Below are 27,094 nucleotides of genomic sequence, written 5' to 3' on the forward strand. Positions count from 1 at the left end.
AGGCTGCATGTTCATAATGTCCGTAATTATTAACTGGCTCGTTTGTGACAAGAGCCGTACTTAGCCTCTGAGCTGTCTCTCTGGTCCAGTTGCTTTTATTGATGATTGTGTCAAAACTGTGTTTAAAGGTTCTAGGCAAAATGAAATTAAAAAAAAAAAGTGGAATGTTTATTTAAAAGAAAGAATGTTTCTTAAAACCAGATCTTATAACACCTTGCATATTATATAACTCATAAACATAAGTTTTTCTCTTCCTTTTAAAGTAAAATCTATTTGTTTTACTCCTGATCAAATAAGTGTATCTTTTTGTTATTGTCTCTGTGGTCTGGGAAGCCTTAATTATGGATTAAGTTACATTTTTGAGTTATGTAGGGTTTTTTTAAGATTTATTTATTTTGTTATTTTATTTGTGGGGTTTGCCTGCTCGTATGTCTCCACTATATGTGGTGCTTAGAGACACAGAAATTAGAAGAGGGCACTGGTTCCCCTGAGCCTGGACGTACAGACGGTCCTAAGCTGCCCTGTGGGTGCTGATGATTGAACCTGTGCCCTCTGGAAGAGCTTAGTGCTCTTAAGTGCTGAGCCAGCTCTTCAGCCCTATGTAGTGTTTCAATAAATTGTTTTGCTTACTTTTTTGGCAGGTAACAACATTCAAGTGAGTGTTAGAATCAAGTTAGCACAGGACATATTAATATTGGACAGATTTGACAGTTTATAATTTAATGTTTTTAAGAGGTTTTTTAAAGATTATTTTTATTTTATGTGTTTTGAGTGTTTTGCCTGCCATGGATGTCTGTGTATCATGTGTGTTCCTGGTGCCAACTGGGCTAAGAAGAGGGCATTGGATCCCCTGGAACCGTGGAGTTACAGACAGCTGTTAGATGCCATGTGGGTACTGGGAACCAAACTCCATTTCTCTGTAAGAGCAGTAAATGCTCTTAACCATTGAGCCATAATTTTTATATTGTATAATCAGGACTGATAACCACTATTAAAAAAAAATTAACTACCCAAGAATACAAATACAGAGCCATAATTGAAACCTGGATCTTTTGACTCTTAAACCTAACATGTAATTATAATGGAAAAGTCTCTAAACTCCATTGAAAATTAACAATTAGCAAGTATGGGACACAATTAGAACAAATAATTCCATTCAAAGCAAATCTTCTTTGCAAGCTTCTGGGTTTTACTAGATATGAAGTATCTCTGAGGTCCTCCCAGCATCCCCGAGCCAGGGGCATCCCTGTGTGGCTGTGGTCTCCACCATTGTCCCTGTGTGGCTGTGGCCTCCACCATTGTCCCTGTGTGGCTGTGGCCTCCACCATTGTCCCTGTGTGGCTGCGGCCTCCACCATTGTCCCTGTGTGGCTGTGGTCTCCGCCATTGTCCCTGTGTGGCTGCGGCCTCCACCATTGTCCCTGTGTGGCTGTGGCCTCCGCCATTGTCCCTGTGTGGCTGTGGTCTCCGCCATTGTCCCTGTGTGGCTGTGGTCTCCACCATTGTCCCTGTGTGGCTGTGGCCTCCACCATTGTCCCTGTGTGGCTGTGGTCTCCACCATTGTCCCTGTGTGGCTGTGGTCTCCGCCATTGTCCCTGTGTGGCTGTGGCCTCCGCCATTGTCCCTGTGTGGCTGTGGTCTCTGCCATTGTCCCTGTGTGGCTGTGGTCTCCGCCATTGTCTTTGTGTGGCTGTGGCCTCCGCCATTGTCCCTGTGTGGCTGTGGCCTCCGCCATTGTCCCTGTGTGGCTGTGGCCTCCACCATTGTCCCTGTGTGGCTGTGGTCTCCACCATTGTCCCTGTGTGGCTGTGGCCTCCACCATTGTCCCTGTGTGGCTGTGGCCTCCACCATTGTCCCTGTGTGGCTGTGGCCTCCACCATTGTCCCTGTGTGGCTGTGGTCTCCACTGTCCTCACCGTCTTACATGAGCTCGTTCTTTAGGTGCTTCATGCAGACATCTGTACCCAAGGTTCCCTTCTGCAAACTGCTGACGTCATTGTAATGAACAATGTCTTCGAATATTTTCTTACTGAGGCTCAACAGGCCAGGTAGGTTATTTATTTACTGAAGCAAGAAAACTGTTATTAAAATATATCCAGCGAGGTGTGAAAAGAGATTGATGTAAGGTAGAAGTGTTTTCATGCTAAGTTTAAAATGACAAACTCAACTTGCTTTTTTGTTGTTTTTGTTTTTTGTTTTTGTTTGTTTGAGACAGGGTTTCTCTGTGTGGCCCTGGCTGTCCTTGAACTCACCCTGTAGACCAGGCTGGCCTCAAACTCAAGACATTACCTGTCACTACCATCCAGTCAGTGCTCAATTTGATTTTAATAATATTTTTATTTTTCTTCGACACGTTTGTACATGATATCAACTTATTTTAATAAGGAAACAGATTAAATGCAAAATTTGGACAAAATACTGATTTTGTAAATTTTTTTTTAAGTTTACATGTATTTATTTGTGCTCATCATAGTGGGTGTGTAGAAGTAGAAGGAAAATTTGCAAGATTCACTTCTCTCCACCATGTGTGTTCTGGGTATCAAACTCAGGTCATCGGGCTTTATGTAAACCACCCTCTGAGCCATCTCAGTGGCCCCTGTAATATGTAATGTTTGATGGATATAAAATGATAGCCTGACTCCCACATTGGCTCAGGGACTAGCAGTTCCCAGTGCAGTTCTTGCTGTCATTGTGCTAATCTGTTGTCTTAGTTTCTTTTCCTGTTGCTGTGATAAAAACCTCTGACAAAAGCAACTTAAGAGAAAAAGGTTGCTTAGCTCCTTCTGAAGTCTCTCTGATGGTGGAGGTGGATCCGCACTCGGAGTGAGAAGCAGCAGTGCATGCGCGCTCTTTAGCCCGGCTCTCTTCAGTTGTTGATCCACTCAAAATAACACCTGGACAGCTAGCCCCGAGTCCCTCCGATCAGCTGATTCTAGATGTTGTCCAGTTGACAATTAACACTAGCCAGCACACTTATCATAAACTAGTATGGATTAACCAAGGTTTAATAGACTGAGAATATTAACCTTCAAAACTAGTTAATTTTTGTGTTTGCTTTTTACAGTTCTGGGGTTGAGCCCACAGGCAGGTGCAGGCAGGTGCTCTGTCTCTGAGCTACGTCCTCTAACAGGGTCCCTGAGGAAGGAACCTCTGACAGGATCCTGGAGTTATTTCCTGTCCCAACTGGTGGGAAGGTAGCAACTGTCTGATGAGTTCTCTGTGCAGCCCAGACTGGCCTTGAACTTGAAGTCCTCTTGCTTCTGTTTCCTGACGCTAACAGGACAGGCATTTATCACCACAGCAGCATTTTTACTTTTAAACTTAGTTGCAGATAAGAAAAATATTTTATAATTGTTGACAAGTATAACATCACTGGTCTATTAATAAGGCATTGAGAGAAGGTTAAACACTTTGGAGATACACAGATTTCAAATGCTGAAGACTGTTGTAAGCTGTTGTGAACTGTGGGGGGTGGGGTGGATCCTATATTTAGATTGGTGTGGTGGCACACGCCTTTATTTCCAGCACTAGGATGGAAGAGGCAAGTTCCAGACCAGTCAGGGCTCCAATGTGAGATACATGATGTTATTTAATTACTGCTATTTAGGGAGCAGTGAAGCTGGGGTGAATGTGTGTTATTGACATGGTCAGGGCCATGTCAAGGACCCCACACCTTAGACGAATGGGAGTGACAATGCTTTCCTCTCCTCCCTATGCAGATGGTTACAGTGTGTAAATGTAGAAAATGACTACCATGGCTTTCTCCCCCTGGGTGGTTAAGGCCTGAAGACTGCTCCCCTGCAGTCTATTCCTAGTGAGATTAGCTAACCCTGTCTTTTTGTCAGCTGCATGTAATAACCTGCTTAACTGCACGATGTAATAACCTGCCTAACTGCACGTAATCGGCATGCTGAGCTTCCAGGGTGATGCAGCTTCTCCATCCAAAAAGGAGAGCACAGCCCACCCGACTCTGACTGCCTCTGACTGCCCCTAGGTCAGGGTTCCAGACCCGTGCCGCACCAGAACACTGAACTTCGTTAGTCTACGGCAGTGAATTCAGCTAAACAGTGAGCTGAAGGCATCCTGAGCTCTGTGAGACCTGTCTTGGATAATTGAAAAGATTGTGCTAATATAGTTTTCCAGTTTTTTTAATTAAATGGACTTGTAAAGTACAGCATTTTTAGGAACCACATTTAAAAAAAAAAAAAAAAACTCTAGTTGAAACAGTGCTAAGTGATTATCATCCGCATCCTGAAAAACAAAACAAAACAAAATGTTCTAAACGTATGACACCTATTAGCCATAGCCTCAACCAAAAATAAATACAAATGATGCTGCTACCCATCCACCTCACCAATCTCACTGTGGAGACTGTGTTCCCCGCTGGTGGGGTAAACTACCAAGGCCATACATAGTGTAATCTGGTGCATATCAACCCTGGGAGTTACACAGACCTGGTCAAACCACACTGCACTCTGGCATGCTTTGGCGGGTTATTTCATTATCCTATAGAACTGGCTAGTCCCACCAAACTTTGCAGATGCTCTTTAATATTGGAATTCCCTCCCCAAAGTACTCCATCCAGCCAGATGAGGTATGATTTAACTCTTGATATGAGTTTAAAGAGATCTAATCTACACAGCATACACATCTACACATAGTTTTAGTTTCTGGCTTCTGTACCCCTTGTTTTCCCAGGACACTTCCCCTTCCTCAGCAATCTCAGCCTAGTTGCAGTCTGAAGGACTGATTCTCATGTGCTCTGTGGAGAAAGTTCAAGGCTTTGATGCTGAACCTGCTTGACTTGTGCGATTCTGAAAACTTCAGTTCTCTTATTCAGAATCTTTACAGTAACCCACATCCCCATCTTGTTAATATCAGTACTTTGACCTCGTAACTTTACCAACACCCCTCAGGAACTGGAAATTTTGCCAATTTCTACTGTGTTGCTGTAGTTCTGTTTCCTGTGGGTAAACATTTTGCCCATCTAGATTTCTAGATACTGATTGCATTTTCTTTTGTCATCCTTATTCAGAAAAGAAAAGAAAAAAAGTCCAGTGTCTGATAAAAGCTAACATGTCAGGTTTTTGTTTTGCTTTTTATAGTGAAGTTTTGAGTTCTCAGCAAAACTTTTAAAAAGCTAAGCATTTCCTGTACACTCTACCCACCACACCGCAGAGTCTGTATGCACCGTTACCATTCCTCCCACCACAACAGTGTGCGTCTTAGGATGGGTCTTGGGAACTGCATAGTCACCAGAAGTTTACAGTAGCGCTCACTCCTGGTGCCGCACAGCCCGTGCATGTGTGTGGATTTGCATGTGTGTGACTTGCGCCCAGCCTTAAAACACGGACAATAGTTTCACTGCCCTAAAAATCCCCTGCTCAGCCCTTTGTCCTGTACTCTCACCTCACCCTTGGCAGCCACTGATCTTTTTCCTAACCCATAGTTTTCCATTTCCAGCATGTGAAAGTTATAATCATACAACTTCCAGAACTCTTCCAGGTTAGGTTCCCTCTCTAGCAACAGGCATGAGGTTCCTCCATGTCTTAATGGCGTGAACGCATTCCCTTTTAGAGCTGAACAGTGTGCAGTTGTCTAGATATGTCAAAATTTCTCCATGTCATAATTGCTTCCAAGGTTGGTAAATTATGAATAAAATTACAATAACTAATCACGTGCAGATCTTTTTTGTAGTACATGTTTTAAACTTCTTTGCTATTTGTGTAAATAGCAAAGTGTACAGTTGCTGGTTTTTTGTTTTTGTTTTTTTTTGTTTTGTTTTTTTTTTTTTTTTTTTTTTTTTTTGGATTTGGTTTTATTGAGACAGAGTTTCTTTGTGTAGCCCTGGCTGTCCTGGAGCTCACTCTGTAGTACAGGCTGGCCTCGAACTCAGAAATCCGCCTGCCTCTGCCTCCCAGAGTGCTGGGATTACAGGTGTGCGCCATCACCGCCCCGCTGGGTTGTTTATTAAAGGCTACATCCAAGGTTTTGTTGGGTTTGTTGTTGCTTTGTTCAGATGAGGTCTAATTCTATAGCCAAGGCTGGTGCCCTAAAACTCATTTTGTATCCCAGGCTGGCCTCTAACCCAAGAGGAACCTCCTGCCTCAGTTTCCTCGGTGCTGGGATCCCAAGTGTTTCCCACCAAACTTGGCTGGGGCTGTGACTTAGAGGTTGGGTAGATTGCTTAACAGTCGTGGCTCTCCTCCCCATCAGGAGATAGAAAGAGGAAACATTGAACAAGAGAGCCATCTCTATTCTGATTAATATGTGATATTATCTTACTGTTTCATTATATCAGTTTTTAATGTGTTCTAGTGCCTGGGACTACATCATCCATAATGTAAGGAAACAAGGATCACTATTAGTGACAGTACCAAGTCTCCAAGATTCTCTCATGGGTCTAGAGGTATGTGACTACTTTTCCTACTGTTGGTTGGTTGGTTGGTTGGTTGGTTGGTTGGTTTGGGTGGTGGCAGGAATTAAACCTATGGCTCCTGAGCTGGGTGTGGTAGCGCAGGCCTTTAAATCTAGCACTCAGGAGGGAGAGGCAGGTAGATCTCTGAGTTTGAAGCTGGCCTGGCCTATAGAGAGAGTACCAGGATAGCCAAGGTTACACAGAGAAAAATACAATCAAAAACAATCCCCCCACACCCCAGGGCTCATGCCTGTCAGGCAAACACTGGGCCGATCTATATCCCCAGCCCTTCAACATTTTTCTTATCTAAACTTTTTTTTCTGATAACTATTATAACATTTTAGAAATAGCAAGACTGTGTTGCTAAAGTACTGCTTTATGGTTTGTCTTCTACCCTCAAAAGCACTGAAATACAGTTCATGTCTAGATATAGACTTCCTTGTTTTTCTACACAGTTTTTAATAACTGTGGGGTTATAGTTACAGGTTAATACACACTACTGAGTGTGGGTAAGAGCCTTAGCATGTCCATCATAGCTAAGGAGGAAGAGTAACAAACCTGTACCGCAGCTCCGTGGGAGGCTGAGGCAGGAAGATCTTCAGCCCACTGGTTTGAGAGCAGCCTGGTCAACAGAACCCCCTTCTCAAAGCTAAACTGGACAAATGAATACCCACATCATAACATTGTCCTTTAGCACAGAAGGAAGGGGTGATTGGAGGCCAGGCAGGCCATATATGGGGACTTGTCATGCTGCAGCGGATGCCCCTGGCCTAGGCTGCTGTACTTTGGTACTTTATATGTTTTCTAATATATATGATAATATATGTCAGTTTAGTGGCTTTTTTTCCTACTTAGCAAAATAAGTTGTGTTTTTTTAAGACTTATTTCTGTGTATAACCATTTTGCCTCGTGTGTGTATGGTCATCACATGTGGCCTGCTGCTCACATTGGTCAGCAGAGAGCTTCAGATTCCCTGGAACGACTCAGGAAAGGTTGGGAAGCACCGTGTGAGTGCTGAGAGCCAAGCCTGGGCCCTCCGCAAGAGCAGCATGTGTTCTTAACTGCTGAGACGTCTCCCTGCCCCCAAAAGAATAGCTTCAATACTATGTATATAAATCTGTCTGGACAGCCATTGACACCAATAACTGCAGCAAGCCAGAGGCAGTCAGGAGGAGATTCACGAATGACTTCAAGGCCATCCTGGCCTAGGAAAAAAAGACCTGGTCTCAAAAGAAGAAGAGGTTAGAAAAGAAAGGTGACGTGTACCAGTCATATGTGTAAGCACGCACACAAATAATAAATACAATGAACTGTTAAAAACTTGCAGAAGTTAGACATGTTGGTGCAGGTGCTCACTCCTGTGTGGGACCCTGAGGCGTGCAGGCTGAGGCCGCCTGCCTCAAACTAAAGGCTGTGGAAGAGAGCTTAGATGGAAACTTGGTGACTCTGTTGCTTTCTCATTTAGGAAAACAACTTCAGGCCAGCAGTGAGGTTCAGCTGGTAAAAAGTTCTCTGTTGTTTGGCCTGGCAACTGGGTTCAACCCCTAGATTCTCCAGAAGGGGCAAGCTTACTGTGAAGAGCAGTCCACATCGTGTATGTGGTCACCGCCGAATTTGTTTAATAGGAAATGACTTTAAGCAGATATGTACAGTAATGGCTCCAGAGTTCTGTATAGGCTCAAGTTTACAGTGTGAAGGGGACAGTCTTGTGCAGGTTATGGAGGGAAATTGTTCCTCTCCAGTACTATGGGAATAAGAACCTTTTGTGCTTGATATATATTCCCATTGTTTTTATCTTTGATGATGCAATCCTTGTGATAATTATTACACTACTTACATTAAAATAATTACTCCAGGGGCTAGAGAGATGGCTAAGCAGTTGGAGTACCAGTTATCCTTGCCCGTGACCTGGGTTCAGTTCCCAGTACCCACATGGTGGCTCACAACCATTTAAAACTGCAGTTCTAGGATAATTTATCTTCTGAACTCTGTGGGCACCAGGCACCCACATGGTGATGGGTTCAGTCTACATGCAAGCAAAACCTCATAGACATAAATCTATAAGCATTTTATATTTTTATGAAAATTTTTTAAAGTTCCAAAATCAACAAAAGCTACTCATGGTACTATGTAAACTTAGCCCTGTTTATCATAGAAAAAACCCTGGGATGTGGGGGGCTGGAAAGATGGCTCATCGGTTTTAAAGCACAGGGCCTGCATTTGCTTCCCAAGACCTATATAGCAGTTCACAACTATCTATAACCCCAGTTCCAGGGAATCTGACTCCCTCTTGTGGCTTTCTTGGGGACCAGGCATGGACATAGTACACATACATGCATGATGACAGTATTTATAAATATAAAATAAAAAGTCAGTTTTTAGAAAAAACTGTCGTGTGACTTACTTAGGTTAATATTGTGGAATTCTGAGTAAGAGGATTGTTCTGAGGTTTTCATGTTTGTGCGTTTTCCCAACAGATTAATTTGCAGCTGTCCTCCTGGGTGGAAGAGATACCTCTGAATCTCGATGTGTACTCACAATGGGACACTGACGAAGAAGCTCTTCAGCAAATTCACTTATATAAGGTTCTCTAGCACCAAAGCCACCCAGTGTGACACCTTAGTCATGCTTTGGGTATTCCCTCTCAAGCTCTATGCATGACTGTGCCAGTAACTAGTTCTTGGGGCTGCGTATACAATAGTTGTATGTGGATATAAATAAACTGTATGATAACTAAAATATATATCTGACATGTTTTGTTTGCTCTTTTATTTTGTTACAAAAATAAGCTTATCTGTGCTTAATTTACATGCCACATCCAAACATGACCTCTAGGAAGCTCAACTGTGGCTTCTTTGGTGCAAGGAAGGAGAAAATGAAAGGTCTCACTGTATATGATTCGGTATGTCTCTGCAGAGCCTAGCTAGGATAGGGTTAATTTTTTATTTATTTTTTATGTTTAAAGGTTTCTAGAAAAAGTGGAACTAGACAGAGCCCCCAGGTAACATGTAGATACATTGTTATGTAAAGACACTTTCCACCGAGGCTCTTCTCCCTTCTTGTTCGCCCCCTAGTTCCCCAGAGGCCCTTTTTCTCAAGACAGGATTTCTCTGTAGCTCTGGATGGCCTGGAAGTTGTTTTATAGACCAGGCTGGCTCAAAAATTCACCTCCTCTGTAACTAAAGGTGTGCCACCAAACTCACAGTCCTCCTTGTAGGCCTGAGAATAATGCTTGAGCTTTTCAAAAGCAACCAAAGCAATAAAAAAAAAAAAAAAAAAATGGCTTCAAAGGAGAAAAAGACAAGTTCTGACAATCGATAAAAGATCAGCCCAAGCTGGGCGGTGGTGGCGCATGCCTTTAATCCCAGCACTCAGGAGGCAGAGGCGGGCAGATTTCTTGAGTTCGAGGCCAGCCTGGTCTACAGAGTGAGTTCCAGAGCAGCCAGGGCTACACAGAGAAATCCTGTCTAGGGAGAAGGAAAAACAAAAAAAGATCAGCCGGAAACAGTGATTCAGCATTTAGATTCCATCTTTGTTTATTTTCTTTGCCAAACCTAATTTTTAGGACAGACTGCAGATGCAAATAAGAGCTATGCTTTCTATCTAAAAGGGAAGCACAGACTTGAGAGTTAGAAGATACCCTAATAGAAATACAACTTCATTTTCTCAGACATTGGGAGAGCAACTGTACTTGAAGCTTTCTGAAAATCCATCCGCCGTGGGCACTGTAGGGCCCACGGCTTGCAGTGCGTGATGAAGTTTAACACTGAATGGCTGGAGCAATTTTACACTCCAGGCAAAGGCACCGTGGTTTGGTGCTGTGGGAAACCTTGGCAGCTCCTCAGAACGCTGAAGAAAGGTTCTGAGAGACCTAGCACCACGACTCCTGGAGATACGCCCAAGGGAAGGGGAAATGAGTCTAGTGATCAAAGTGTGCATGTTCGTATCACGTGTGCCAGCACCAAGTCTAGGGGTACAGCGACCCCAGCCTAGAATCCCACCTCAAGAGCCTGCAACAGGATCGCCAGTTCGAGACCAGACTGAGCTACGTGACAAGCTCCTTTCAAAAACGGGGGTGGGGGTATATATGCAGGATTGTTAGTATTAAGAACTACAAATTTCATCAGGGGATCAGGGTAATTGTCGCACTATCCCTATTGCATGTAGGCACAAAGCCCTAACTGAAAACTAACCCCATAGTCTTCTATCTGTATTCTCATGTACCTATCAAGGGGACTTGGATGTCAGTTGTATTCATAGTTGTTATCCATTGATAGCACTACAGATACATTTTACTTTATGAATGATTATACAGTGATGCTTGCTGACTAAGGTCTCAAAGACAAAGCAGGGTGCCCCCAAGTCAGTAAGGCATCAGCTCTAAAATCAGTGGGATAGGCTAGCCTTTTTATCCCATATTGAATAAATGTTTACTGGGGATACAGCCCGGTTAGTTACTGGGGCCAGTATACGTATATATTCGAAGCTGAAGGATCTGGGTTGGAGTGTGCTGCTACACACCTATAATGCCTCACTTGGGAGGCAGAATGATGAACCCAAGGTCATCCAAGGTTATCCTCTATTACCATCTAACCAGTGGCCGTTGTGACGAAGCCACAGCAATATCATCCTCTAGCATGAGTCACCAAATAACAGAAAAGCAACTGAAGAATTGATTGTCAAGGAAATCCTTAAAACTGAAATAGCTTTATCTTGGAAACACCCCCCCCCTTTTTTTTTTTTTTTTTGGTTTTTTGGATTTGTTTTTTTCAAGACAGGGTTTCCTGGAACTCACTCCTGGAACCAGGCGCTGGCCTCAAACTCAGAAATCCGCCGGCCTCTGCTTTCAGGAGTGCTGGGATTACAGGCGTGTGCCACCACCGCCGCTTAGCTAGCGTGGAAACTTTTAAACATTTCTGGTAATAACGACTGGAAGGATTGTTCTCTGTCACCTCGAGACCTCTGGCTACTCCTGTAGACCTTGGGATCAACCTAGGAGTTTGTGCCAGCACCCTGTCAGGTAAAGTGAGCATGTAGCATTCCTGAGCAAGGCCTACAGCGAAGGAGTTGTGTGCTGTGGTTCTCCACTAGCTGCAGCAGAGTTTGAGGTCAGATGGGATGGTTAACAAAGCAAGGAGGATGTGGTTTCCTGATGCAGCATAATCTTCCAAAATAGTTCTTCGCTATAAATGAAAAAATACTGGGATAGCAAATTCCAGGATTTCTGTGTAGCACAATGAGACCCTGTCTCAAAAAAACAAATAAAACCAAAACAACAACAAAAACATGCCAAGCACTGGTGGCGCACATATTTAATCCAAGCATTTGGGAGGCAGAGGCAGGAGGACCTCTGTGAGTTCAAGGCCAGTCTGGTCTACAGAGTGAGTTATAGGACAGCTAGGACTGTCTTGAAAAACCAATAAAATAAAATAAAAACATAAAAATAACTTTAAAAAAATTACAAAATCCTAACTATTAGAATGTATTGGATTTTATAGCCTTCACTGGTAAGGTTCTTACCTACTACCTACTTGATCTACAGTACCGTGCACACTAGACCTCCTGCCTCCAGAGTGCTGGGACCAGAGGCGAGTGCCAGTACACCCAGCTATAACTATTGTAACTTCTCTTTTTCCTTTGTTTTTGGTTTGGCTTTTTGTTTTGTTTCTTGTTTTATTGTTGTTGTTTTTGTTTGTTTGGATTTTTGTTTGTTTGGTTTTTGAGACAAGGTTTTTCTAGATAGCTGTCCTGGAACTCACTATTTAGACTAGTTTGAGACCAGACTGGCCTCAAACTGGCCTCAAAGAGATCCTCCTGCCTCCGCCTCCCTAGTGCTGGGATAAACATGTGTGCCATGTTGCCCAGCTCTATTCAAAAAGCCGTGCTCATTTATTGTATTAAAAATATTTTTCACACAATATATTCTGATTATAGTTTCCCTCCCCCAACTCCTCCCAGATCTTCCCCAACTCCTCTTCCATCAAAATCTACACACTTTTAATCTCTCATTTAATACAAGCTTCTAAAAAACAAAAACAAACAAACTGAAATAGGGCAAAACAATAAAGAAAGAAAGAGACCCAAAGAAAGCAGAGGACAGACATACAGATGTGGAAGCATCCACATCCTCACACAGAGAAGTCTTATAAAAATACAAAATTAGAAACCCTAATATATACGCAAAAGACCTGTGGGGAGAGGGATGCCCTGACAGAGTACCAGGAGATAAAACACCTCCCAAACTGCCACTGAGATCCTTTTGTGTCGACCGTCTACTGCGGGCATGGGGCTGCCCTTAAGAATGGCTCTTGTACACGCTGAGACTCTGGCTGTGTTCAGAAGACCTTGTTCCTTGGTGTCCCCCAGCCTCTAGCTCCTCCACTCTTTTTGCCCCTCCTCTGTAGAGTTCCCTAAGCCCTGAGGAGGCAGATTGATGGAGACATCTCATTTAGGCCTCTCATTGTCTACACTCTGTCCAGCTGTGGCTCTCTGTATTTGTTCCTGTCTCCTGGAGGGGCTTCTCTGGTAATGGTCATCTGAATACAGCAGAATGTCATTAAGAGTCATTTTATTTGCTATGTTCTCATCCTGTTGGTCTCAACCCACTTGGGGGCCGAATGACCCTTTCACAGGGGTTATCTAAGTTCATCAGTATTAGAAACAGACAGTCACATGATTCATAACAGTAACAAAATTATAGTTATGAAGTAACAACAAAAGTAATTTCATGGTTGGGGGTCATCACAACATGAGGTCACTTAACTGTATTAAGAGGTCTTAGCATTAGGAAGGTTGAGAACCATTGCTTTCACAGAACAGTAATATGTGGTTTTATCCTAGATTCCTGGCCTATCTAGTCCTAGGTTCTTGACAACTGAAGAAGTATCAGAGATGAGTTCCATCTCTTGGAATGGCCCTTAAATCCAATCAGACATTTGGTGTGGTGGTTTAAATAGGTTTGGCCCCCATAGACTCATGTGTTCGAATGCTTGGCCCATAAGGAGTGACACCTTAGGGAGGTGTGGCTTTGTTGGAGTAGATGTGACCTTGTTGCAAGTGTCTTACAGTGGGACTGGGATATGAGGTCCCCTATGCTCAAGCTTTGCCCAGTGTGGCTTGTGGTCTCCTTCTGCCCACAGATCCAGATGTAGAACTCTCAACTTCTCCAGTGCCATGTCTGCCTGCACGCTGCCATGCTTCCCGCCATGATGATAATGGACTGAACCTCTGAAATGTAAGCCAGCCCCTATTAAATGTTTTCCTTTATAAGAGTTGCTCTGATCACGATGTCCCTTTACAGCAATGAAACCCTAACTAAGATAGTTGGTGACTCCCAAAAACTTTGTACCACCACTGTAGTAGCATGGCCTGCAGGCAGACCATGCCTGTAGACGGAAGGGTGTGTAGCCGAGTGGATGTTTACCTTTCTCCTTCAGTAGCATGCAGAGCACTTTGCAGTACCACAGGCATCAGACAGTAGGGGTGAAGGCTCTAGGGAGGCACCAGACAGACTTCTCCATGTTCAGCGAGTTGTATAGACATTGTCTTCAGCCATAGGGACTTACTGTCAGTTTGTGGAGAGTATCCAGTTGCCTTGGCGATAGCCTGGCTGGTGATTGTGCTCTTAGAATGAAACCAGTAGGGTAGATAAAGGAACTTGCCACCAACCATAAAGACCTAAAGATTCCCATATGATAGGAGAGAACCTACTCCCACATCCACATATGTATGTGCAAATGTGCATGAACACACACACATACACACCACAGTATGTAGATATAAGAGGAAACCAGTGCTCCTAGTTGACCGCTCTAGTGCTTGTCTCTTTCAGTCTGCTGTTCCTGAAGGTGCCGCAATACCACTTAACTCAAGCTGCACGGAGCGTCTCCGTCTCCCTGCTCCAAATAGCTATTCATTTACTGCACTTCCTCAGGTAGAACATATATCAAGTATTAAAATGACTAAAATTCAAGGGAGTTTACAGAAGATCCCATGTGGCTGCAGTTATAGGCAGTCGTGAGCCACCATGTACTGCTGAGAATTGAACTCTGGATTTTTGGAAGAACAACCAGTGCTTTTAACTGCTAAGCCATCTCTCCAGCGCATGGAACTGCATTTTTAAGATTTATTTGTGTGTGTGTGTGTGTGTGTGTGTGTATGTGTGTGTGTAGTGCCCTCAGAAGCTTCAGGATCCCTTGGAGCTGTGAGCTGCCTAATGTGGGTGTTAAGAACTGAAATGGGGGGGGGGGGCGTCCTCCTCCACCACAGGATGGTGGCTCTGAGGAGTTGGTTGACTCGGACCATGACCTCTCTGTTCAGGTACGGACAGCGTTTTCCTGTCCCGACTAACTCCAAGAAACGCTGTTTCTCAGAGTTGATAAAACCATGGCACAAAACTATGTCGAGTGGATTCGGTGCGGCACTGTGTGCGGTTTCCACTGCTCAGAAATCAGAGCCACTTGGATGACAGCGGCAGGCCTTTCAGAGATGGCAGCAGAGGCCTCCTATCAAACTGGAGCAGAGCAGGCCTCCAGAGCCGCCAGGAATCACATCCACTTGAAGTCACAGGTGCAGGAGGTGTGCCAGCTGTCCCAGAAAGCAGGGACCAAGCTGGCCGAGGCGCAGACACAAGAGCTGCACCAGAAAGCACAGAAGGTGAGTGACGAGGGGGCGGACCAGGAAGAGGAGGCCTAGCTGCAAAGATTGAGGGACTGAGCCCGGTGCCCTGCCCATGCACTCTGTGGGGAAAGCGGGTGGATGACCCACCTAATGTCGTCCGTCCGGACTCTGCAGAGCCCAACAGGTTCTGCCATTGACAGTCAGACCAGAGCCTTCTGTGAGCTGTGCCCAGCCCCTGCTCTCTGCGGCCTCTATGGCCTAGTCCTTAGCTCTCAGGCATGGTTCAGCACTGTCCCTCAGTACAGCAACTTCTCTCTCTCTCTCTCTCTCTCTCTCTCTCTCTCTCTCTCTCTCTCTCTCTCTCTCTCTCTCTAAATATTTATTTATAAGTACACTGTATAAGTACACTGTAGCTGTCTTCAGATACCACCAGAAGAGGGCATCATTATGATGGTTGGGAGCCACCATGTGGTTGCTGGGAATTGAACTCAGAACCTCTTAACTCAGAACTGACTTAACAGTCAGTGCTCTTAGCCACTGAGCCATCTTTTTAATCCGTGTGTGTGTGTGTGTGTGTGTGTGTGTTTGTAACACAGAAGCCAGAAAAAAGAATCATGATGGTGCACAGTTTTATCCAACACTCAGGAGGCACGGGCGGATGGACCTCTGTTAGTCTGAGGTTAGCTTGGTCTACATAGTAAGACCCAGGCCAATCAAGACTACTTACTGATACCCTGTCTCAAAATTACAAAGGGGACAAAAAGGGGCATATAAAGAATGAGCTGGCATTCTCTCCTACCTTGCACATAGTAGGCACTCAAAAATTTTATTGAGAATAATGAATGAAAGAATGCGTAATGTAGAAATGAAGGCTTCCCAGGGAAACTGTGGGGAGATGGAATGACGGGTGTGTGCCACTCTACCCCACTGAATTTTTAAAACTCTCGTTCTCCTTTTGAATTTAGGACACAGAACATGATCCAATCAGAGCCTGGTTCCCAGAGCTGGGGAGCTTGCTCCATGGTTAAGAGCACTGGCTGTTCTTCCAGAGGAACCCAGATCAATTCATCACCCGCACACCAGCTCACAGCGCTCTGTAACTGCAGTTCCGAGAACCTAGTACTCACTTCTGGCTTCCACCAGTACCAGGCACAAATTTAGTACATAGACATTTATTCATAAAATGAAAATCAATGTTTTAAAAACAAAAATAAATAGCTTTCAAGGCTTCTATTTCTGTGGTCACAAATATTGTCCGACTAAATGAGAATAAATGCTCTCTTGTATGTCTAATAAAATACAAAGTAAGTGCTCAATAAATTCTTGCTGATGACTGAGGTATCCCAAAATTTGGGGTGAGTAGGGGGATGCTTTCCTTGTTTGATCTTTGTGATGGGTCATACTGTAGCGTCCAAGAAGCTTCAAACTGGGACTCCTCCTCCCTAACGCTGCAATTACAGGTGTGTATCACTATGCCTAGCCCAGAGTTACTTTTGGATCAGAAATCTCAGCCCCACTTTGCTGGTTTGGTGGGTGAGGGGAAAGCCTGTTTTTTCAGTCAAAAAACAGACAAGAACCATAAATGGTGAACAGAGATTTTAAATCACAAAGCCATCTTTGTTTTCGTGGAAAGTGTTCTTTCTTCCCTCGGCAGTCTTTCCATTCCTGACCACAGAGTCATAAGGGCATCATTATCAATAACACCATCTCTGCTGAGCTGGCATTCTCTCCTGGTGATTTCCTTCATTGTTCCTACAACGGCTGCTTCTGCATGGCTCCCAATGACCCCATGTGCAGTTTTTACATCTGGTGTAATTTCCTCCTTCACCACGTGCTACAACTTGTTTTTAATGTGTAAACTATGGCAGCTTTATAGAATGTCCCGTCTGAGGTTAGGATAACGAAGACTTGACCTTCCAGTCCAGTCTCCTTCTCCTCTCCTCTGCTCTCGCACTTGCCCAGCTGAGTGGGACTCACTCATGAGGTAGGTTCGTAAGGCAAAGCTCGGCAGTGAGCCGGGTGAGTGGTGCTCACCTGTGACCCCAGCACTCCTGAGGCAGGAGCAAGAGGATCAGAAAGAAGCTCAAGGCTAGCCTTGACTACATAGTTATTTCGAGGATAACCTGGGCTATGTGTGATTTAAAGACATGAGGTCATCCCTACAACATTCTAGAAGGAAATAATCCTTGCCAATACCTACCTTGTAAGCTGCCTTTAAGATGACTGCAGCACCAGCCAACCCCTTGCATACAGCTGTGAGGAATTCAGAGACAATGGCAGACAACAATGCCATTCCACTGCCCTCTTATTCTTTTGAGCCAGTGCTTTGAGTGTTAGAGTTTCACACATGTGCCACCAAGATTAGTTTTACTTACATTTTTTTTTTTTTTTTTTGGTTTTTTTGGATTTGGTTTTTTCGAGACAGGGTTTCTCTGTATAGCCCTGGCTGTCCTGGAACTCACTTGGTAGACCATGCTGGCCTCGAACTCAGAAATTTGCCTGCCTCTGCCTCCCCAGAGTGCTGGAATTACAGGCGTGCGCCACCACCACCCGGCCTTACTTACTTTTTAAAAAAGATTTATTTTTGTATGTACATCTGTATGCTACATGTGTGTGGGTGTCTATGGAGACCAGGGGCAGTGTGGGCTCCCCTGGAACTAGAGTTACAGGTGTTTTGAGCTACATGATAGGGGTGCTGGGACTTAACTCCAGTCCTCTGGGAAAGAGCAGCAAGCACTCTTACTACAGCCACTAAGCCATCCACCAGCTCCAAGTTTTATTTAATTTTTGGAATATTTTTTCAATCCATCCAGTCATGATAGTGCATGCCTTAATTAACCCTAGCACTCAGGAGATAGAGGCAGGAGGGACTAGAAGTTCAAGACCAGCCTCAGCTACATAATGAGTTCAAAGCCATCCTGGCTATACCAAAACCATTTCCAAAAATATAAAGAAGGTGGGAGTGCTGGGTCAGCAGATGAAAGTGCTGTCTGAGCGAGCCTGGTTCAAACCCCGGATGCCACAGTGGAAGGAGAAAGCACGCTCCTGAAAGTTCCCTCTGACTTCCAAAGAGACAGCCCGGTACAAGGGCACCTGGAGTCGGTCTCTCCTCTCTCTCTCTCTCTCTCTCTCTCTCTCTCTCTCTCTCTCTCTCTGTCTCTCTCTCTGTCTGTCTCTCTCTCTCCTCCCTCTCCCCTCTCCCCCCCTCTCTCTCTCACACACACACACACAGACACACAGGTATTCATACACAGACACATACACACAAAGACACACACACAGACACAGACACACACTCACCCACACAGACACATACACACACACACACACACACACACACACACAAACACTAACACTCACATACATCATCATCATTTTAATATAAAAGAAGTAAAATAAAAAAGAATAGATTAATACAATCTGCTAGATATATATTATGTCTAACTAAAATTTTCTCAGTTATGAAAACCACCTATCTATCTTAAACCATGAGTTTCATCCTCAGCACCCATGGTCCACATACCCAACCGAAGAGAACGAGTGCCCATGTGCGGAAAGGCTCCCTCCTTATCCACCCAGGCTCTTTACCACCCAGGAAAGGCTTCCAGGCTGACAAACGATTGCACCATAGTTTTGCTTCTCAGTTTGTAAGTAAGAAATGTGGTCATGTTATTTTCATTTAGAAACAAGAAGTTTTGTTGTTTTTGTTTGTTTTTAGAAGTTGTAAGTCCCTAATTATTTCTCAACTACTCTGAAAACGATTGTACTCTTAGCTTGGTAGTAACTCTGACCAATTCTGGAAACCAAGGACTCTATAGTACAGATGATCATTGCCTGAAGATTTGATCATACGTGTTTATTTAACACAAAGATGCCACTGTGTGGAAAATAATGGCCTTGATAATTCTCATAATTAGTTGACTTAAAAACATTTTTTGTGTGGGTGGGGGGAGGGTTGTTTGTTTTTATCTGCAAGATTTTTAAGTAATAAAGTGTATTTAAAAAAATTAAAATGTAAATAAACAAATGAAGCAATTACGCCTGTAATTTCAGTACTCAGAAGACTGAGGCAGGAGAATCCCTGGAGTTTGAGACTAGTCTGGGCTACATAATAATATAATAATATTTATTATAATATTATATAATTTATATTTAATTTTTTTTGGATTTTTTTCGAGACAGGATTTCTCTGTGTTTCCCTGGCTATCCTGGAACCCACTCTGTAGACCAGGCTGGCCTCAAACTCAGAAGTCTGCCTGCCTCTGCCTCCCAAGTGTTGGGATTAAAGGCGTGAGCCACCACTGCCAGGCTATTTAATATAATATTATATAATATAATTATAATAAGCTAATGAGTTCTGGGATAACCTGAACAGGATGAAACTCTAAGAAAAATAACGTCAGTCAACTAAATTAATCCATCAGTAAACTGAAACAAGCTTTCTACCTTGTTCTGAATTTTAAAGTTTGATACAATGCTCAAGCTCTGGGGCTGGAGAGGTGCACGGGTCAGTGGAAAAGGCTCGCGGCCCATGCAGAGCGCCAAAGTTTGGTTCTTAGCACCCATGTCAAGGGCTCACAACAGCCTGTAACTCCAGCTCCAGGAGGCCCAAAATTCTGACCTCTGTGGGCATTTCTGCATGCATACCAGTTCCTGCCCCCAGCAAGCACACACGCCCACGCATAACTGAAAAAAATGTTTTTAAGTTCAAGCTTTGAAAAGCTATGGAAAATAATAATTAATAATAATAATGGGCTTTTCTTTCATTTTGAATTTATTTCTTTATTTAATGTAATACGGATGTTTTGAGTCAGCGTGCACAGCTGTGAGCCTCGTGGACGGTTGCTGTCTGTGGATGCCATCTGAGGACCTCAGGTCCCCTGGAACAGACGGTTGTGAGCCACCATGTGGGCATTCCGGAAGAGCAGCGCGTTCCAATCCCCTCTGAACCGCCTCTTCAGCTTCTGAGGCTTTTCCTTACCTCCCATTAAGCCTGTGGACACATTTCAACTAACTCCGCTAAAATTGTATTGGTTACCTTTTTACTACCATCAGAGAACTGAAATTCTCCAGCGCTAGTCACTCCTTTAGTTTGGGGCAATAAAGGATAAAGAAGTGAAGTCAAAGAGGCACCCACAACCCGAGCTGGCAGCTCCGCAGCTGACAGCACTTGCCAAGCCTGACAACCTGTGCCCCACTGATCCTCAGGGCCTGACCTCTGACCTCCACAAGCACATTCCGACACTCATCGCAGACATAAACAAAAGTACTAAATAAGGGAGGAGGAGACAGCTCGGCAGTCAAGAGCATGGACTGCTGTTCCAGAGGTTGGATTTCCAGAACTCACACGGCAGCTTACAACTGTCTGTAACTCCAGTTCCAGTGGGTACAACACTCTCGTCTGGCTTCCAAGGATGCCAAGCATGCATGTAATATGCACACATACATGCAAAAAAACCACCATCAAATAATAAAATAAATATAATAACTGATACTGGGTTATAAATATAATAACATACACTGGGTGTGTATCTCTCTTTGTAGTTCTGACCTACAATTCACTATGCAATATACCAGCCTGGCCTCTGCCTCCCAAGTACTAGGATTAAAACCAGTACAACTGGCTATTTTTTTAGAATCATATTAAGCCAACACACACACACACACACACACACACACACACTTTAAGAGAAGCCCACACAATGAACAAGCAAGTTCACTCCTTCATCTTTATTCATCTTCTGTCAGCTTACATATCTGCCCACAGGCATTGATGTCTTTCCTCAAACCACTTAGTCAGACACCAAAGGCCACCTCTGACTCTGCATCACAAATCTCTTCCTTACTACTCATCTCTGAACCCCAGCAATTACTGTCATTGTCTAATTATGTCATCCAGGAAGCCAGTGATGCACTTCAAAGCTGGGACGTAGATTATTAACACGGCACTCTGAATGATTTATTTTAGAATGGGGGTGGGAGTTCCTAGAACTTTTGCTTATTGCGTTTTATAAAATCAAGGCTTTTTTGTTTTCTTTTAAAATTTTCTTTTAAGTACATATGATGCATGCATGTATGTCTGTGCAAATTTTCAAGTGTTTGTGCACATGGGAGAGCATATGTGTGTGTAGGCATACAAGCATGAGTGGACAGCAGAGGTTGACTTGAGATATTTCCTTTGATCTCTCTACCTTATGTACAGGCAAGGTCGCTCACTTGATCCTAGCACTCTCTGACCAGCAAGTCTAGCCAGCCAGCTTGATCGTGGAATCTCAGCCTTAGGGTCACTGCCAGGCTGCCACAATCGCCTGACATGAACAGCAGAGAGCAGGACACTGGTCTTCCACTAAACCAGCTCTCTAACCCATCAGTGTTTGTTTGTTTTTTGAAATCTCTTAGCGTGTGTTCCCTGTGGTTTTTTTTTTTGATTCATTCAACATGTATTTATATACTTTTATTTCACTATTCGAGTTAGACTGCTGAGAACAGCAGTGCAGTTGTGAACAAAACAGACAAGGTAAAAATCTGTGTCCATAATAAAAACAAAACCAGAATCTAAACAAGCCGCATAGCTCTGAAGCCCACTTTCTACGTGGAAAAGAGGGTGGAGGTAGAGAAACTAGACAGGTAGATTATTAATCCACCAACTATAATTTTGTTTGGCAAATATTTTCAGTGCTACATGACTTATTAAATGTAACTATATATCTTCAAGTGCAGGTGTGCAATAAAGCGAAACAGACTACTCAGAGTCCCTTTTCTGAGTACACATTAACAGGCCGACCACACAACTAATGATATCCATGTAGTATATAATTAACATATAACTCAGTAAGTAATGGCTTTTTCTCAATGATAGATTACACTGCACTAAAAATACACACTCTTGTGAGTTAAAAGAGGTCATAGGTGTGATACAATCATTATACATCATGGACATTTTTGCTCAGTGGTGCCAGGAATCCTCCAGGCCTTATGCATATCCGGTAAGCATCCTTCTGCTCAGTTAGATCCCCAGACCTTCCTTTCTTTCTTCCTTCCCTTCTGTCCTTCTTTTTTTCTTAAAAAATCTGTGTCTATAATAAAAACAAAAACAAGAAAACAAAACAACAACAAAAACCACACGGGCTCTTCATAGCTTGCTTTCTTTCTTTCTTTCTTTCTTTCTTTCTTTCTTTCTTTCTTTCTTTCTTTCTTTCTTCCTTCCTTCCTTCCTTCCTTCCTCCCTCCCTCCCTCCCTTCCACCCTTCCTTTCTTTTTTTCCATATTTTCTATTTTCCCCCAACATAATATTTTCATTAATTATTGGGGTTTCACACAATGCACCTAATCATACCCACTTCCCATTTCTGTCAGTCCACCCTCCCACTCTTGCACTCTCCACCACCCCAAAAGGTACATGCCTTTAATCCCAGCACTCAAAAGGCAGAGGCCAGTAGATCTCTGAGTTCAAGGTCAGCCTGGTCTACAGAGTGAGTTCCAGGTGTTTTTTAACCTTAGCCTACAAGCTTTGGTATTTCAAGTACATTACAGAGTATCTGTTCTCCTAAATACCAAGACTAAGAATAATCATGGATTCCTCTGAGATACTAATAAAGCTGGGATCCTTTGCAGACAGAACATGAAATTTTAAAATGCCCGGTTTTGATTTTGTTTTGTTTTTCCAGACAGGGTTTCTCTGCATAGCCCTGGCTGTCCTAGAACTCACTCTGTAGACCAGGCTGGCCTCGAACTCAGAAATCCACCTGCCTCTGTCTCCCAAGTGCTGGGATTAAAGGCATGCGCCACCACTGCCCTGCTTAAAATACCCTTTTATAGAAAGAATTATTAAAAAGAATAAAATAAAACAAAAAACAGAAAAGCTGCCCTGGATGCTTAGGAGAAACCAAGACTAGGAAGCACCTGCATATTTTCAGTACAGTGCTGGCTGTGTTAGCCACGTACAACCCTCAAAAAAAAAAAAAAAAGACATAATCCAGTGTGGCACACAGATACTATGTGGCCTTAGGCATCTGTGACTTTGGGTGGCCAGTGGGCCGGCAGTGACAGGAGCTGGGCCTTACCTTCCAGCAAGTCACGTGTACAATGAACTTTCACTCAAAAAAACCTGGAAATTTCTTTCCCATATTACAAGAGTCTTCCCCAAATACAGTTACCACATACGGTTTTGAATAATCTTGTTAGCAGTTTTCTTCAGCTCTAGGACTAGATGAGGAGAGGCAGACTCAGGTGTTCCAATCCTGTGGCCCTCTGTTATAACCAAACAGGAAGTTTATGAGCCAGCCTCCAGGTTTCAATAAGTTTAGGTCAACCTGAGTGTTTGTTCCCTGTCCCATATGGTCTTAAATTATTTTTTCCAATCTATATATAATTTGGATTAAAATATTTGAGCAACTGTTCCTAAAGTTGTTATATATATATATATGTGTATATATATATATATATATACACATACACACACACACACACACACACATATATATACATACATATATATATCAGTGACAAATAGACTCCTGTGACTACTAATAATAAAAAAGTTAAGGAATTGTTTTAGCATTAAGTGCTTGTAATGTAATTATTTAACTACCCACGAACCATCCCGTATTTGTTTGCTCTCCTTAAAATCCTTGCTAACTATGTTCTGATTCGATGATTGTGCAGCTACTATACCCAAAACAAGCAAATACACTGTCATATGGTGTATCCAAATGCCTCCCTGAAAAGATGCTGCATTGTACAGGGATGAGGCTGTGAGCTACAGAGTTGTATGTAGTTCTGGTCCTATCAACTGGTTGTATGACTTTGTCACTTAACCTGCAGTTTTCTCACTTGAAAATGAGGGGTAAAATGATCTAGGGTACCTCCCGTGTAATTTTTATTACGGGGAATGCCAATCTTTATTACAGACATTGTAAAGTCATACTTCTTAAGTTACAAATGCAGGGAGTTAGAAAGGTGGCTCAGCATTTAAGGGCGCTGGCTGCTCTTCCAGAGGGCCAGGGTCAGACTTCCAGCCCCTAGATGCTGGCTCACAATGGTCTGTATATTTCCAAGGTTCCAACAATCCTGTCCTAGCCTCTACCAGCACCAGACATGCATAAGGTGCATAGACATACATACATGCAAAACAGTCAGACACATAAATAAATAATGAAATGGTTTAAAAATACAAAAAAACAAATACAGGGCTGGAGAGATGCCTCAGTGATTCAGAACACAATGCTCATATAGCTGAGTTAGGTTCCTACCACCCATCCTGGGAGGCTCACAACCACCTTTAACTCCTGTTCCAGGGTGATCCGCAATCTCTGACCTTTGTGGGCACTAGACACACACACTCACACAGTCGGAGAGACAGAGACAGACAGACAGACAGACACACACACACACACAGAGACATACACATATAGACATAGAGACATACACATATATAGACACAGAGACTCACACAGACACATGTAGACACTCACAAAGACACAGACACACCCCCACACACATATATATAGACATACACAAAGGCACAGACACTGACACACATACACAGACACACATGTACAGACACACACATACACACCCTACACAAATATATATGTGTAATTTTTAAAATTAAAGTTAAAAATTTAAAAAATACACGCCTTATTCTAATTGTAAGCCAGGAGTAGATACAGTGCATCTGCCTAGGTTCTCTCTCTCTCTCTCTCTCTCTCTCTCTCTCGCTCTCTCTCTCTCTCTCTCTCTCTTCCCTCCTTCCTTTCTCTTTCTTTCTTTCTTTCTCTCTTTCTTTCTCTCTCTTTCTTTCTCTCTTTCTCTCTCTCTTTCTCTCTTTCTTTCTCTCTCTCTTTCTCTCTTTCTTCTCTCTCTCTCTCTCTCTCTCTCTCTCTCTCTCTCTCTCTCTCTCTCTCTCTCTCTCTCTCTTTCTTTCTCCTATCTTGACACATTGTAGCCATGTCTGGCCTCCAACTTGCTGTGTAGCCAAAGCTGGCCTTGAAAGTCCTCCTCCCCAGAACTAGGACTATGGGCAAGTCCCAGCACTCCCAGGCTTCGAGGTTGCAAGTGACAGAAAGGAAAATGGGCCCTAGCTTAAGTTTTAAGCTTTAAGTTTTAGCTTTAAGTTTTAAGGTAAGTTTATAGTTAGGCATGGTTGCTCACACCTGTAATCCCAGCACTCAGTAGGCTGAGGCAGGAAGATTCCCACAAATTAGAGACCAGTCTAAACTACATAGAGTGTTCTAGTCCAGTCTGGGCTACAGTGAGAGCTTGTCTCAGAAGACTTTAAAGCAGTGCTGGAGCTTCTCCTGGGTCCTGCTGAAGTGGCCCTGATGTTTGCAGTCACGCGCTCTGGGTTTCAAGTCCAGGACTTCAAGCCTCAAGGAGGAGCTGATTTCCAATCTTCTGGAGGAAGGACAGGCCCCTAGAATAAGATTCTAGTTGTTAGGGTAGGTGCTGTTGACACAGCCTGTGCCTTCAAGTATCTTAATGAAGGACTTGGCAGACGAAGTTCCTTTTGTTGGGGTCATGAAAGACAAACTAAAAGGAGACAAGTTGGGTCTCCAGCTTGGTAGCCTCCTTTCTTGAGAAACAACAATGTGTCTGGCAAAGATTATACGGTGACTGCAAACTTCAAGCTGGCCCTTCCCACAGCTGAAGCACATCAAAAAGAAGGAAAGGGCCTTCTTAATTTGATCTAGCATACATGAACATCTTTAAGTCTGTTATTCCTAATGTTATGAAATACAGTCCAGATTGCAAGTTGCTGGATTTTTTTTAACTTATTCACTTTACACCCCACTTACTGCGCCCCTGTCAGTCATGCCCTCCCACAATCCTCTCCCCTCCCCTTCTCCTCTGAGTGGATGACCCCCCATACCCTGGCACTTCAAGTCTCTTCAAGACTAAGCCCTTCCTTGCCCACTGAGACCAGACAAGGCATCCCAGCTAGAACATATCCCACAGACAGGCAACAGCTTTTGGGATAGCCCCCGTCCCAGTTGTTTGAAACCCACATGAAAACCAAGCTGCTCATCTGTTACAAATGTGCGGGCAACTAGGTCCAGCCCATGTATGTTTTGTGTTTGGTGGTTCAGATTCTGAGAGCTCCAAGGTTCCAGGTTAGTTGACTCTGTTGGTCTTCCTGTGGAGTTCCTATCCTCTTCTGGGCCCACAATCCTTCCTCCTACTCTTCCATAAGAGTCCCCAAGCTCCATCCACTGTTTGGCTGTGTTTGTATCTGTCTGAGTCAGCTGCTGGGTGGAGCCTCTCCAAGGATAACATGCTCCTGTCCACAAGCACAGCAGAGTGTCATTAATAGTGCTAGAGAATGGTGCTTGCCCATGGGATGGGTCTCAAGTTGGGCCGCTGATTGGTTAGCCATTTCCCCAGTCTCTGCTTCATTCCCCCGTGCCTGCATTGCTTGTAGACAGGATAAATTTTGGGTTGAAAGTTTTGTGGGTGGGTTTGTAGCCTCAACATCCCACAAAGACACTTACTCAACTATGTTCATAGCAGCTTTATTCATAACAGCCAGAAACTGGCCATAACCTAGATGTCCCTCAACTGAAGAATGGATAAAGAGAATGCTTATATCTACACAATGGAATACTATTCAGCTATTAAAACAATGACATCATGAATGGATGGTGGATGTGGATCTTGAGAATATCATCCTGAGTGAGGCAACACAGTTCCAAGAGGACATGCATGGATGTATCCACTTAGAAGTAGATATCGGCCATAAAATACAGAATACTCCACAGACCCAAAGAAGCTAAACAAGAAGGAAGAACCAAGCAAGGATGCTTGAATCTCACTTAGAAGGGGGAACAAAATAGTTATAAAAAGCAGATGGAGGGAGGGGACCGGGAGGGAGAGAGGATGGGGAGGGGAATGGGGCGGGGTTCGGGATCAGGTGTGGGGAAGGATAGCAGAAATGGCCAGTTGGCCATGAAAATGAATGGAAATCTGCAACTTATGGGAGTGAGGACGAGGATGTTGGGGGCATGAGATAGAGACCTAGGGTAAGGAAGGCACCCAACTGTGACTCACAGCATTGGGGATAT

General features: G+C 43.6%; 2 protein-coding genes across 5 annotated transcripts in view; both read left to right on the forward strand.

Moving 5' to 3' along the window:
* The window catches only part of LOC127687327 (uncharacterized), a 28,704-nt gene extending 19,533 nt beyond the window's left edge, over positions 1-9,171 (forward strand). The window contains exons 6-8 of one of the 2 annotated variants that reach the window (XM_052185844.1): positions 1,940-2,046; positions 6,317-6,407; positions 8,894-9,171. In XM_052185844.1, the coding sequence (XP_052041804.1) occupies positions 1,940-2,046; positions 6,317-6,407; positions 8,894-9,010 (315 nt within the window). In that variant the 3' untranslated portion in view covers positions 9,011-9,171. The other variant, XM_052185845.1, reaches the window with a different exon arrangement.
* LOC127687331 (diablo IAP-binding mitochondrial protein-like) overlaps positions 1-16,349 on the forward strand; it is a 99,726-nt gene extending 83,377 nt beyond the window's left edge. Inside the window, exons 1-3 of one of the 3 annotated variants that reach the window (XM_052185850.1) lie at positions 13,085-13,650; positions 14,736-15,071; positions 16,001-16,349. In XM_052185850.1, the coding sequence (XP_052041810.1) occupies positions 14,802-15,071; positions 16,001-16,063 (333 nt within the window). In that variant the 5' untranslated portion in view covers positions 13,085-13,650; positions 14,736-14,801 and the 3' untranslated portion in view covers positions 16,064-16,349. Of the gene's footprint in view, positions 1-13,084; positions 13,651-14,735; positions 15,072-16,000 lie in introns of those variants that run through there. The other 2 variants (XM_052185851.1, XM_052185852.1) reach the window with 2 other exon arrangements.
* Positions 16,350-27,094: the final 10,745 nt, after the last annotated feature.

Source organism: Apodemus sylvaticus, chromosome 6 (assembly GCF_947179515.1).
Source record: "Apodemus sylvaticus chromosome 6, mApoSyl1.1, whole genome shotgun sequence".
Classification (NCBI taxonomy): domain Eukaryota; kingdom Metazoa; phylum Chordata; class Mammalia; order Rodentia; family Muridae; genus Apodemus; species Apodemus sylvaticus.